The 14922-nt window shown below is 37.9% G+C and overlaps 1 protein-coding gene across 6 annotated transcripts in view; it reads left to right on the top strand.

The window, feature by feature from the left end:
* ZNF81 (zinc finger protein 81) overlaps window positions 1-14922 on the top strand; it is a 92229-nt gene that overhangs the window by 30801 nt on the left and 46506 nt on the right. For all 6 annotated transcript variants that reach the window (XM_037821977.1, XM_037821975.1, XM_037821980.1 and 3 more), the window contains exon 2: window positions 798-1044. In XM_037821977.1, the coding sequence (XP_037677905.1) occupies window positions 973-1044 (72 nt within the window). In that variant the 5' untranslated portion in view covers window positions 798-972. The remainder of the gene's footprint in view (window positions 1-797; window positions 1045-14922) is intronic.

Genomic DNA, 14922 nt, shown 5'->3' with positions numbered 1-14922 from the left:
CCTAACAAGAATGACCAAATCTGTACTGCCTCAATTAGTTGATCAGAATAAAATTGTACCTCAACTTGGACACAGACACACCCTTTCTACTCTTTCCTCCCTAGTTCCCTCAACAATAGGAATAGTTTTACCTCTGGATGTTTTATAGGTAATTAAAAAATTTTTGTCCCAGGTTATTAACCTTTTCCTTATGGCATGTCTCTTTTGTTTCAGGAACCTTAGCTTTTTTTATTCCAAATTCATATTCACATCTTCAATATCCATTAAAAAGAACCATGTTTATTTTGGGCCTACCATGTAAGGGATATTGGATTTGACTTAACATAACTAAACCTCTGTTTCTGTATATATAAAGTGAAAATAATAATAACTGTAGTAACACCTTGATGACTGGGTTGTTGGGCAGCTTGAATGAGGTACCTGCTTCTGCTCCTTACATGGTTCCTTGTAATAACAGTACATGCTATATGTATTAAGTGTCTACCTTGTGCCAGTCTGGTGTTAAGTACCTTACAAACATCATCTTATTTAATTTTCACAACCTCTTGAGACAGTTTTGATTAATTTTAGAAACTAAAACTGAAGAAACTTCTTCATATTCTCACAGCTGAAAGTTGACAGAGTCCAAATCTCATGGTCTTGCACATTCCACTTTGATTTATAACTACAGTAGGTTTTCCCTGAACTCTTGACTACTCCACAGTATCTAGTGCAGTGAACTATACTTTGGTGTCCCTGGGAAATGTTTGCAGGATGAATGCTGAATGACTCTGACCATGTGGACATTGTCTTTCCAGGTTTCTTGGAATCTCTGCAGAGTTCCTGGGCCAGAGTGTTCAGTGAAGGCTGCAGGATCTTCCTTCTGACCCCAGGAGCTTCGTTTGAGTCCTTAAACCCTTACCAGGCTCTGAGCCCCTGGGAAGAGTGAAAGAGTTGTCATCAAGAGACCGAGGGCTGAGTTACAGCTTGAACATGCCAGCTTACAGAAATTCACCTCGTAGATCCCTGGCCCTGACTGCAGGGAGACATGACAACGCCTGTGAGGTGAGAATCCCAGGGGCAGGATTTTATCCAGAGCTTTAGAGCCTGAATGAAAGATAGTCTCTCATTATTGTTTTAATTGGTATTACTTTGTTTATAAGGAAGAATAATTTTTTTCTCTCACATTTTTGTTGGTTATTATTTCCCTTTTGTAAATTTCTTTCTTCTATCCATGGCAGATTTATTTATCTATTGGTTTGTCTTAGCTTATGGAGTTTTAAAGAGGTCTTTTTACTATTAAGGTTAATAACCCTTTATCATTCTTGTATATTTTGTGAATATTTTTTGCCATTTTGTAATTTGCAATTAGTTTTTAGCTTCATCTAAATTGGTAAAAGGTATCAAATAGTTCTCTTAGTCTTGCTGAAAAAATGGCTCTTCCCTGCCTGGTCCCCACCAGATTCCAGCTCCCTACAGGCAAGCACTCCTAATATTTTTAACAGATTCTATTGTTTTTCATTTTGGGGTATTATCTATTGATTTTCTACTATAGAAGACTAAGATTCAGCTTTTCCATTCACCCCTAGCACAACTTTTTCTTTTCCCTGGAATTAACAATTTTTGGTTTAGTCATTTATTTACATTACTATATATCATTAATTCAACTCCAAATTCTTCCCTAGTTAAAATCTCTTCTCCATATATTCAAATATATTATCTAATAATCATAGCAATAATAATTACAACACTCATATAATGTTTACTATGTGCATGGCACTATTATATGTACTCTCTGTATGTTAACTCATCTTCATAACAACCTCATGCAGTAGGTGTCATTATTAGCCCCATTTTATTGAGGGGAAACCAGGGGTATGGAAAAGAACTAGCTGGCCCAAATTCACACAGCTAGTAATAGCTGAGGTTGGTCTCAACTCTAGGCATCATTGTCTTCTGCTTGAAGGAATATCTCCTAGAGCTTGTTGACTTGCTGATGTCTGGACTGGTTGCTCTCTTGGCTTGACACATAGCTAATACCTTGGTATCTTCCCTTTACTAGACTTCAGGAAGTTCCCTTCACCTCTGCCTGTGTGAAATCCCATCTTTCTTGGTTTAGCCCCTCATTTTGTGGGAGCATATTCTCCAGTATATCCTTTAGAATAGATACATGATAGGCAAATTTCATGAAACTGCAAATCTGAAAATGTCATGCAAAAATATATTTATTTAATAAATATAACTATAAATGTGTTTATAGAAATATAAAAATTAATGCATTTCATGAAATTATAATATTTATTTTATCCTGCCAGCAAAATTGTCTTTTTGGCTGGGTATAGAATTCTAGATTGGAAATCATTTTTGTGCCCATCCCCCACCCCCCTCCTATTATTAATTTACTTTTTTGTCCCCATTTTTCTACTCATCTGTCCAAGCATTGGATAAAGGGGAGTGTGAGCCACAAGGTTTTCTACAATCACACAATCACACCATACAAGCTATATACTTACACACTCGTCTTCAAGAAACGAGGCTACTGGGTTGCCGTTTTTTCCAGTTTGCTAATGCTGCCATTATGCAAAACACCAGAAATGGATTGGCTTTTATAAAGGGGGTTTATTTGGTTACAAAATTACAGTCTTAAGGCCATAAAAGTGTCCAAGCTAAGGTGTCAACAATAGGTAACCTCCACAGAAGAATGGCCAATGGTGTCTGGGACACCTCTGTTGTCTGGGAAGGCACGTGGCTGGCATCTTCTTCCTTTGCTCCCAGGTTGTGTGTCAAAATGGCTTTCTCCTAGGACATTTCTCTCTAGGTGTCTGGGGTATTCTCTTAGTTTCTACCAGGCAAACTCTGGAGTAGCAAAAGTCTACTTTCAATGGTCATCTTCAAAATGTCTCTCTTGGCTGCAGCACTGAGCTCCTTCTGTCTGAGCTCTCACAGGGCTCCAATGATTTAATTAAGTCTCACGCTGAGTGGGCAGGGCCATACCTCCATGGAAATAATCCAATAAGAGTTATCACCTACAGTTGGGTGGGTCACATCTCCATGGAAACAACCCAATCCAAAGGTTCCAACCTAAACAAGACTAAATAGTCTGCCCCCACAAGATTGCATCAAAGAACATGGTGTTTGGGGGAACTGTTCCAGAAATGGATTGGCTTTTATAAAAGGGGGTTTATCTGGTTTGACAGTTACAGTCTTAAGGCTGTAAAGTGTCCACGGTAACACATCAACAGTCGGGTACCTTCACTGGAGGATGGCCAATGGCGTCTGGAAAACCTATTAGCTGGGAAGGCATGTGGCTGGTGTCTGCTTGCTCCCAGGTTGTGTTTCAAAATGGCATTCTCCAAAATGTCTGCATCAGCTTCCAGTGGCAGTCTTCAAACTGTCTCTCATCTGCAGCTCCTCTCTCAGCTCCTGTGCGTTCTTCAAAGTGTCCCTCTTGGCCATAGCAAGCTTGCTCCTTCTGTCTGAGCTTTTATAGGGCTTCAGTGAACTAATCAAGGCCCACACTGAATGGGCGGGGCCACGCCTCCATGGAAGTTATCTAATCAGAGTTATCACCTACAGTTGGGTGGGTCACATCGCTATGGAAATTATCCAATGAAAGATCTCGCCCACAGTTGAGTGATCACATCTCCAAGAAAACATCCAATCAAAAGTCTCCAACCCAATCAACATCAATAGGTTTCCTGCCCTCACAAGACACATCAAAGATAATGGCATTTTGGGGGACATAATACATCCAAACCAGCACAGGGACATAATACATCCAAACCAACACACTGTTCAACAGTTTCAGGTATTTCCTTCTAGCTATTCTAATACACTAAAAGTTGAAGAGGGATATCTATATAATGCATAAGGATAACCTCCAGAATGACCTCTCAACTCCATTTGAAATCTCTCAGCCATGGAAACTTTACTTTGTTTCATTTCTCTTCCCCCTTCCTCACAGACTCATCCCTGAGAATCATGTCCCATGTTGCCAGGGAGATTTACACCCGTGAGAGTCGTGTCCCATGTTGGAGGGAGGACAGTGAGTCCACCTGCCAAGCTGGCTTAGAGAGAGAGGCCATATCTGAGCAACAAAAGAGGTCCTCTGGGGATGACTCTTAGGCACAATTATAAGTAGGCTTAGCCTCTTGTTTGTAGTAACAGGCTTCATAAAGGCAATCCCCATGATCAAAGGCTTGACCTACTAAATTGATAGTCCCCAATGCTTGCAAGAGTATAAGGAATTCCCCAGGTGGGTAAATTTAATATTTCCACATTTCCCCCCAGTCCCTCAAAGGAGTTCTTCAGATACTTTTTATCCTCTGCCCATATTACTCTGGGATGTATTGGAGCTTCACACTAACCTGTACAAACAAACCAGATCTCACTCCCTATTCAAGGTTCCATGTAATTATGGTATTTGAGTAAACTGACCATACAAGTTAAATTGTATAGTGTGCTACAGAAAATAAAGATTTTCTACCAAATAAACATCTCTACCTTTGGTCTCACACAGAAGTTGAAGTTTTAGAAACAGTCAATATCATCCTTTACCCTTTAGTCTGATTTACCTTAGTCCTAACAAATGCCATTTTGTTCACATCTCTAATTGAAGTCTGATCTCTTTTTAGCTTCTTTAAAATTTGCTGTATAGGGTAATGTTGCCATTCATAGCTGCCGAACTCTAGTGCTGAATCTCAGGTGTCACACAGATTCCAGAAGTTACAGGGACTGACCAGGTTATACACAAGAGCTCAGCATCTCAGCATCTAGAAATCCTATATCCATTTTTAAAAAAAAATATTAGCATATGAAACTTCTAACACCTTGCTTTTCTCATTTAATAAATCTTGGTGATCATTCAATGGTTGTACATGCAATTAGTTACCTCATTTTTAAAATAGACTGTATCTTATTCCACTATATGGATGTATTAAAATGTAACTAACTAGTCCTCTCTTAACAGATATTTTAAATATTTCCAATCTTTTGCTATTAGAAACAATGCTGCACTGACTATCCTTATACAAGTCTCGGTTAACAAAAGGGGGAGTATGTTTGAAGAGAAATTTCTACAAGTGAAATTCCCAGGACAAATGATGTATGCATTTTCATTTTTGATAGATATGGCAAAATTGCCTTCCTTGTGGGTTGCATCATTTGTTTAAGAGTGCCTGTGTTTTACTTTCCTACTACTAAAACAAATACCATACAATGGGTTGGCTTAACAATAGGAATTTATCTGTTCATGGTTTCAGAGGCTAGGAGGCTTGCTTCCTCCTGAGGTCAGCATCTTTTGACTGGCTGGCGACCTTTGGGTTTCTTTGGCTTTTCCATCACATGGCAGTGCACATGGTAGTTCTTCTCCTTTCTCTTCTAGGTTCCATTGAGGTTGACTTCTAGCTTCTGGTTGCTTCCCATGGCTTCTCCTTCCATGTCCATCCAATTTCCTTTACTTTTAAGGACTTCAGCCATTTTGGTTTAAGGCTACCCTTACTCACCTTAACTAGTAACATCTTCAAAGATCCTATTTACAAATGGGTTCTCACCCACAGGACCAGGGGTTAAAAGCTGAAAATTCCTTTTTGGGGTGCATGATTCAATCCCCAATAGCCTATTTTCATCATACCCAAGACAACACAGTGTCTTGTGATATTTGCTTTTTTTTTTCCTTTTTGGTCAATCTTATACATTAAAAAATGGTATCTCTTTGCAGATTTGTTTTGCATTTCTCTTATGGCTGATGTTGAATATATGTGATTGTTTTAAAAGACCCATTTATATTATTTTTTCTGAGCTGTTTATTAATGTCCTTTGCCCATATTTTCTATTGAATTGTTGATATTTATGTATTGAGGATATTAGCTCTTTCTTCTTCGTCTTTTATATGTGTCTCAAATGTTTTTTCCCAATTTCTCATTTTTCTTTTTAAAACTATTTTGTTATTGTGATAAAATATATATATAACACAGTGTTTCCCATTTTAACCACTTTCATGTGTACAGTTCAGTGATGTTACATTCATAATATTGTGCTACCAACACCACAATCCATTACCAAAATATTTCCATCCCCCTAAACACATTAAGCAATAACTCCCTATGCTACATCCCTATCATCCCCCATTCCTGGTAACTTGTAATCTACCTTTTTTCTCTAAGTATTTGCTTATTCTAGGTATTGTATATAGATGAAATCATACAATATTTATCCTTTTGTGTCTGGCATGTTTCACGCAACATGATGTCTTCAAGCTTCATCCATATTGTAGCATATATCAGAACTTCATTCCTTTTTAATGCTGAAGAATATAATAATATTCCATTGTGTATATATACCACATTTATTTATTCATTCACCTGTTGAAGGACACTTGGTGTTCTAGTTTGCTAATGCTGCCGGGATGCAAAACACCAGAAATGGATCGACTTTTACAAAGGGGGTTTATTTGGTTATACAGTTACAGTCTTAAGTCCATAAAGTGTCCAAGGTAATGCATCAACAATCGAGTACCTTCACTGGAGGATGCCTGATGGTGTCCGGAAAACCTCTGTTATCTGGGAAGGCACGTGGCTGGCGTCTGCTCTGGAGTTCTGGTTTCAAAATGGCTTTCTCTAAGGAAGTTCCTCCCTAGGCTTCAGCTCCTCAAAGATGTCACTCTTAGTTGCTCTTGGGACGTTTGTCCTCTCTTAGCTTCTCCAGAGCAAAAGTCTGCTTTCAATGGCCATCTTCAAACTGTCTCTCATTTGCAGCTACTCTCTAAGATTCTGTGCATTCTTCAAAGTGTCCCTCTTGGCCGTTAAGCAAGCTCACTCCTGCTGTCTAAGCTTATAAAGGGCTTCAGTGAACTAATAAAGGCCCACACTGAATGGGTGGGGCCATGCCTCCATGGAAATCATCCAACCAGAGTTATCACCTACAATTGGGTTGGTCACATCTCCATGGAAACACTCAAAGAATTGCAATCTAATCAACACTAATAGGTCTGCCCACACAAGATTGCATCAAAGATAATGGCGTTTAGGGGGAAATAATACATTCAAACTGGCACACTTGGGTTGCTTCCATCTTTTGACTATTGTGACTAATGCTGCCATGAACATTGGTGTACAGGTATCTCTTTGAGTCCCTGCTTTAAATTCTTTAGGATATATACCAAGTAGTGGGATTATTGGGTCATACAGTAATTCTGTTTTCAACTTTCTGAGGAACCTCCAAACAGTTTCCCATTGCAGCTGCACAAATTTACATTCCTGCTAGCAATGCAGGAGTGCTCCTATTTCTCAGCATCCTTACCAACACTAGTGTTTGTGAAGTGTTAACCCATTGTGGTTTTGATTTGCATTTCCCTAATGGCTAATGATATTGAACATCTCTAAATGTGCTTGTTGACCATATGTATATCTTCTTTTGAGAAATGTCTAGAAAAGTCCTTTGACCATTTTTAAATTGGATTGTTTGTCTTTTTGTTGTTGAGTTGTAGGAGATCTTTATATATTCTGGATATTAAACCCTTATCAGATATATGATTTCTAAATATTTTCTCCCATTATGTAGGTTGTTTTTTCACTTTCTTGATAATGTCCTTTAATAAATAGCAGTTTTAAATTTTGGTGAAATCCAGTTTATCTGTTTTTTCTTTTGTTGCTCATGGTTTTGGTGTCATCTCTAAGAATCCATTGCCTAATAGAAGGTCCTGAATATTTTTCCCTGTTTTCTTCTAAGGGTTTTATGGTTTAAGCTATTATATTTAAGTTGTTGATCCATTTTGAGTTAATTTTTATATACGGTGTGAGATAGGGGTCCGGTTTCATTCTTTTGCTTGTGGATATCCAGTTTCCCCTGCACTGTTTGTTAAAGAGACCATTATTTCTCCACTGAGTAGTCTTGCTGTAGAAGTAGACTTCTGAAAAATCAGTTGGCCATAGATATGTGGGTTTATTTCTACACTCTCAGTTCTCTTACATTGGCATATTTGTCTTTACTTATGCCAATGCCACACCATTTTGATTACTGTAGCTTTATAGCAAGTTCTGAAATCAGGGAGTGTGAGTCTCTCAACTTTGTCCTTCTATTACATGATGGTTTTGTCCATTCAGCCCCCTTTGCCATTCCATATGAATTTGGTGATAGGCTTCTCAATTTCCACAAAAAAATGGCTGCTGGAATTTTCATCAGGATTGCTTTGAATTTGTAAATTGCTTTTGGCAGTATGACATGTTAACAATATTAAGTCTTCTAATCCATGAACAAAGAGTGTCTTTCCATTTATTTAAGTCTTTAATTTCTTTCAGCAATATTTTTTAGTTTTCTGTGTACAACTCTTTTACATCATTGGTTAAATTTATTCCTATTTTATTCTTTAAGATGCTATTGAAAATGGAATTATTTTCTTGATTTCCTACTCAGATCGTTCATTTCTGGTGTATAGAAACACAACTGATATTTGTGTGTTGATCTTGTATTCTGAAACTTTGCTGAATTTGTTTATTCGCTTAGTAGCTTTCTTGTGGAGTCTTTGGAATTTTTCATATATAGGTTGATGTCATCTGCAAATAGAGAGTTTTCCTTCTTCTTTTCTAATTTGGATGCCTTGTATTTCTTTTTCTTGCCTAACATCTCTGGCCAGTACTTCCAGTAGTGAAAGTGGGCATTCTTGTCTTATTCCTAGTAATAGGGGATCATTTGTCTTTAAAATTTTTTTTTGTTTTTCATTTGTCTTTTAAATGAAAATTTTTGTTTTTTCCATGTATTTCTTGTAATTACATCTATCAATTTTTGTTTCCTCTAAGTTTTGTGTCATACTTAGAAAGGATTTCCACATTGCTCAGTTATATTTGTAAAAATAATCCCTTGTTTTTTTTAGTAGTTTTATGTTTTTACTTTGTACTGTCACTTCTGTGACTCATCTGGATTTTGTTTTGTGTTTGTTGTTATAAAGCCTTAGGTAGGGATCTGTCTTCATTTTCTTCAAGATGCCTATACAATTGTCCCAGTACTATTTATTGACTAGTCTGTGTTTTTCCTGCTAACATGCAGTACTACATTAGCATATACATACATTCTAATATATATGTCTGGGTGTATTTCTGGACCTTATTCTGTTCCACTGATCTGTCTAATAGTCATAATTGTTATTATTCTATTTCCTCTAGATTTATAATTTATTTGAACAGATAGTAGGGCTAAATCTCTGATTACCCTTCTCTTTCTGAAATTAATTGCTTTCTTGCTTTTTTAATTTTCTGTACAAAATTTATAATCAGCTTACCAAATTATAAGTAAATATTTTGCTGTTGTCACTGAGCTTGCATTAAATTTATATTTTAAGATAGGGCCATTTGCCTCTTCATGATAAATCATATTTCCCACTAAAAAATAGGGTATGTCTGCAGTTTTTCAGCTATTCTTTACATTTCTTATTATTGTATTAACATTTTGTTCAAATATATTTTCTACATTAGTTTTTGTTTCTATTGTCTAAATGAAAAAAAAAGTCAATATATATGAGTGTTTGTGGTGGTTTGGAGGCTTTATGGATCCCAGAAAAGTATGTTCTTAAAGCTAATCCATTCCTGTGGGTGTGGACCTATACTAAGTAGGAACTTTTGGTGAGTAGGATCTTAACTTAAGTTGTGACCCACCTCTTAATCATCTTACTGGAGACCTTATAAGAGAATGAAATTCAGACAGAGAGAAAGCCACAGAAACTGAGAGAAAGCCATGGAAGAAAGAAGCAAGGAATCCCAGAAGAGAAGGGAGAGACCAGCAGATGCCTACCTGTGCCTTGCCATGTGACAGAGGAGTCCAGGATCACCAGCAGCTGATCTTCAGGAAGAAGGTATCATCTTGATGATGCCTAGATTTGGGCATTTTCATGGCCTCAGAACTGTAAGCTTGAAAATTAATAAATTCCCATTGTTAAAAGCCATCCCATTTTTGACGTATTGCATTTCTGCAGCCTAGCAGACTAAAACAGTGTATATCATTGCAAATTTGTACTAAAATTGCAATTATACCCACATAAGAAGTAGTTGAGGGAGAGTGGATGAAAGGAGAAGCAAAGAATCCTATGATTCTCTTCTTGTTTAGAAGAACGATATAGATATTGATAGACCTTGCTAGAGAAACATTCATATAGCTGTGGTTTTATGTTGGGGCAAGTAAGCAGAAGAATAAAAATAGAATGGGTAATCTTCAAAAGAACATTGAGGGAGAAAACATCAAAAATTTGATATGCCAATGAAATAAAATTAAAAGAAACATGTAAATAGCAAAAATTAGTCCTTGTTCCAGTAATTACATATTATAAATGGGTTAAAATCATTCATTAAAAGAAAGAGATTCTCAGATTAGAAAAATATAACCCCAAATTCCCCAAGGTTCAGCATTATTTCATAAACAAGAGACACCCTTAAAATTAAAAGACCCAGAAGATATGAAAATAAAGCATAGAGGGAGTGCAGCTGTGAGTGACGTTTTGAAGAAGAGCAAGCTTGCTTGAGAGGAATGTCCTGGGAGAAAGCCATTTTGAAACCAGAACTTTGGAACAGACGCCAGCCACGTGCCTTCCCAGCTAACAGAGGTTTTCTGGACACCACTGGCCATCCTCCAGTGAAGGTACCCGATTGCTGAGGTGTTACCTTGGACACTTTATGGCCTTAAGACTGTAACTGTGTAACCAAATAAACCCCCTTTTATAAAAGCCAGTCCATCTCTGGTGTTTTGCATTCTGCAGCATTAGCAAACTAGAACAGATTTTGGTACCAGAAAGTGGGGTGCTTTTGCTGCTGAGTTTGCAAATACCGAACATGTTGGAACGGCTTTTTAAATGGATAATGGGGAGTTTCTGGAAGAGTTGTGAGGAGCTTGATAGAAAAGGCCAAAACTGCTTTAAAGAGACTGTTTGTGGAAATATGGACTCTAAAGATACTTCTGATGAGGACTTGAGCAGAAATGATGAATGTGTTGACGCAAACTGGAAGAAAGGCGATCCTTGTTTTAAAGTGGCAGAGAATTTGGCAAAATTGAGTCCTGGTGTCAGATGGAAGGAAGAATTTGAAAGTGACAACCTGGAATACTTAGCTGAGATCATCTCCAGACTACATGTGGAGGATGTAGCCTGGCTTCTCCTTGCAGCTTATAGTAAAATGCGAGTGGAGAGAGATAAACTTAGAACTGAACTCTTGGGTTCAAAGAAACCAGAAGCTGATGGCTTGGAAAATTATAGGCTTCCAGGGGGTGGAATCCCAGAAACTACAGCCCAACATGAGGATGTAACCAAACATGGAACCCAGCTGCCATTTCAGTACAAGCCAAGATTGGAGATGGAATTATCCAGAAAGGATTTGTGGAAAGTCTTATTGTCTGATGGCTTTGGCCCCTGCATGCTTCATGCAAAGCCAACAGAATTTTTGCGAGCTCTTTACAGACAGAGCCGCTGCCAGTTGGGACTGGAGGAGAAAGACAAAGAACAAATTGAAGGAAAAATTTCTTCAATGACAGAGCCATGGAGGTTGAGGTCTGGAGTCAAGAGGCCTTGGGCTGGGAGAGTGGAGCAGCCCACATGCATGGAAAGGGTGAGTTTGCCCCAGAGGTCGAGGGTGGGCATTCCACCTCAATGCTCTGGAAGAGTTTTGCCACCCGAGGTCCCAAAGAGGGTGGAGCACATTCCCAGGGAATTGGGGAGAGCCTGGCTGCCACCACACTGTTCTGAAGGGGTTGAGCGTGTGCCCCGGAGATGGAAGGGAATCCGGGAGCTGCCCCGATGTTTGAGGAGGGTGGGGCCAAGAAGGTGGTCTCCCCAATGTGTGGAAATGTTGGAGAACTCACCCAAGCATTTGGAGAGGAAAGGGCTGCCAAAAAGGCCCTTAGGAAGGGTTAGACTCCCGCTCTCTCAAGCCCCAAGGATGCAACATTGTTCTGTAAATGACCCTCAGACTTTGAAATCTAATGGAGTTTGTCCTGCAGGTTTTAGGAACTGTTTTGGTCCTGTGAACCCTGTTTTCTTTTCAGTTTTTCCTTATGGCAATGGGAATGTTTATCCTATGAATGTCCCTCCTTTGTATATTAGAAGCATATAACTTGTTCTAAGTCCACAGATCCAAAGCTAAAGGAAAAGTATGCCTTAGGACTGACCATGCCTATATTTGATTTTGATGGGATCTTGTACTTAACTATTGTTACTGAAATGATTTAAGTTTCTGTGGTATTGTGGGATGAATGTATTTTGTATTTGGAAAAAATATGTTTTTCTGGGGTCCAGGGGGTGGAATGTGCCGGTTTGAATGTATTATGTCCCCCAGAAAAAGCCATATTCTTTGATGCAATTTTGTGGGGCAAGCATAATAGTGGGGATTAAGTTGGACCGTTTGGATTAGGTTGTTTGCATGGAGATGTGCCCCACCCAGCTATGGGTGGTGACTCTGGTGGGATACTCCCATGGAGGCATGGCCCCACCCATTCAGGGTGGGCCTTGATCAGTGGAGCCATATAAATGAGCTGGCTCAAGGAGAGGAAACGGAGTGCAGCTGTGAGTGACGTTTTGAAGAAGAGCAAGCTTGCTTGAGAGGAATGTCCTGGGAGAAAGCCATTTTGAAACCAGAACTTTGGAGCAGACGCCAGCCACATGCCTTCCCAGCTAACAGAGGTTTTCTGGACACCACTGGCCATCCTCCGGTGAAGGTACCCGATTGCTGATGTGTTACCTTGGACACTTTATGGCCTTAAGACTGTAACTGTGTAACCAAATAAACCCCCTTTTATAAAAAAAAAAAAAAAAAGAAAGAAAAAGAAAATAAGGCATAGAAAATGATAGACTTAGCAAGCAAGAACCAATAGAATTCTGGGACTGCAATTTTAATATCAGACCAAAGGGAATGGTGGGTGAAAAACATCAGAGATGAAGGTAGAAGAGTCAAACTGGTAAATAACAAGAAGTGTAAAAATTATCATCACATTTATAGCTAATGGTATATCCTCAAATTATGTAAAGTAAAATCTAGCAGAAATAGTTAATTCTATCATTACCTACACTTTAACCCACCTCTCTCAGAGCCTAATAGAACAAGCAAAGAAAAATAATCTAAACTTTTGTTATAGTATTGCTTATAATATTCTCCAACCACAGAACATTAAATCAAAAATAAAAAGTAAAAGGCTAGAAAAAAATAAATCTTCATATCTACAAACATTAAAATGGTTTACATAAACATTTTAAAGAGAAAACATAAGTAATCTTATGAATTTCAGTGAATAAAATTCCACATTTCAAAGTTTATGCAGTAAATCTAAACTGGTAGATAGAAGGAAAATTACACATTTGAATGCCTTTATTAAGAAAACATGAAAGTTTGAAAATAAATGAGCTAATTTATAATTGCTGGTTTCAACTGAAGAAGATAAAAAAAAACAAAAAAAAAAAACAAAAAAAAAACACCCAGGATACCTAAGAAAATGATAGGGAATGAGAAAGGAAAATAAAGGAAGAACTCAAATAAAAACTGTAGAGATGTTTGATGGAACCAAAAGTTGGTTCTATAAAGTAGATGAATAGCAAAGTTGGTCAAGAAAAAATAAAGATATATACATAATTGAAAATGTAATAAAAATGTAACAAGAAGGAGAAATAACTACAATTATACCAGAGGTGAAAGCAATCATAAAAGAATATTATATAAAAACCACACACACAAATTTGAAAACCAGAAAAACTGGATAAAATGTAAAATTTTAAGTACCAAAATGGGCAGAAGCAAAGGATAGAAAATTTCAGTAGGCCAATAGTTCTTGAATAAATGGAAATGTTAATAAACAAAACGTTCCACTTCCATTGAGGAGAAATGACCATATGGTTTTATAAGTAATCTTTACCAAATTTTCAGGTAACAAGTAACCCTTACATTAAACAAATGCTTTCCAACTCTTGGGTTTTGTTTTTGTTTTTGTTATTAGGTTGGAATAACTTTGATGACAACACTATAGTCTAGCACAGTCTACTTCAAGTTGTAGTTTGAACATAGATCCAACTTAGATTAAAAAATCATTAATATATTAATTAATTACATCCAAGGGTAGATGAAAATAGTACCACATTAAAGCCAAATAGTGTTTCTCACAGGAATGTGTGTGATGCAGTCACTGTTCTTTTCCTCATCTTAACTTCAATTTTCCTCTTCTTCTATCACAGTACTTCTAGTTTTTCCCATGTGTCTTCCCCTTTCCGAGCACTGATGTTTCCAGAACACCTCCCACCCCCATCAGCAAAAAAGAATCTTAAAAGCACTTGCAGACAGAGTTTAGCATGCACTGCCCTTCCTTATTGCTTACCCTCAGTTCTCATCATTCCTCCTTCATTAAAGATTGTAGTTCCTAGCTTAATGTCTTTCCTTCCTATGCTTTTCTTGCCACCACTTATAATGATTATCCAATGTCCACAAAACGATTCCTCCAAAACCTGGCCTCTTACTTCCTTGACCTCTTCACTTACTTCACCTCCCCACCTCTGTCACCTTCTCCCATGATCCTACCCTAACATCCAAACTCTTAATATTGAGCATCCCGCTCTAATTGCCATCCCCTGTGCCCACTCTCTAATACCACTACTCCAACAATTCTCTTGCTTTCTTTGAAATGACTATTTCATACCTTCTCTTCTTCAGACCTACATCTCCTCTCTCCTTGTACTCTACTGATGTTCTCATTTTGTACTTTCACTGGTAAAATAAAATCCACCAGAGGGGCACTTCTACATTTATCCTCTATGTAACACATCAATTTCCACCTGCCTCTGTATCTGTGAACTTCCTGTTAAAGCGACAGCAAATTCTCCACTGAACCCCTTCCCTTCTCCTGTAGTTATCTCCTCTCTCTCCTGTATCATTACTTTTCCCTTTCGGGGTTGGTACGTCCCCAGAAGCATAAAACAACATGCAGTAATAT

Source organism: Choloepus didactylus, chromosome X, assembly GCF_015220235.1.
Source record: "Choloepus didactylus isolate mChoDid1 chromosome X, mChoDid1.pri, whole genome shotgun sequence".
NCBI lineage: Eukaryota > Metazoa > Chordata > Mammalia > Pilosa > Megalonychidae > Choloepus > Choloepus didactylus.
The sequence above is the reverse complement of the archived record's forward strand: the minus strand, read 5'-3'. Positions and strand labels throughout refer to the sequence as shown.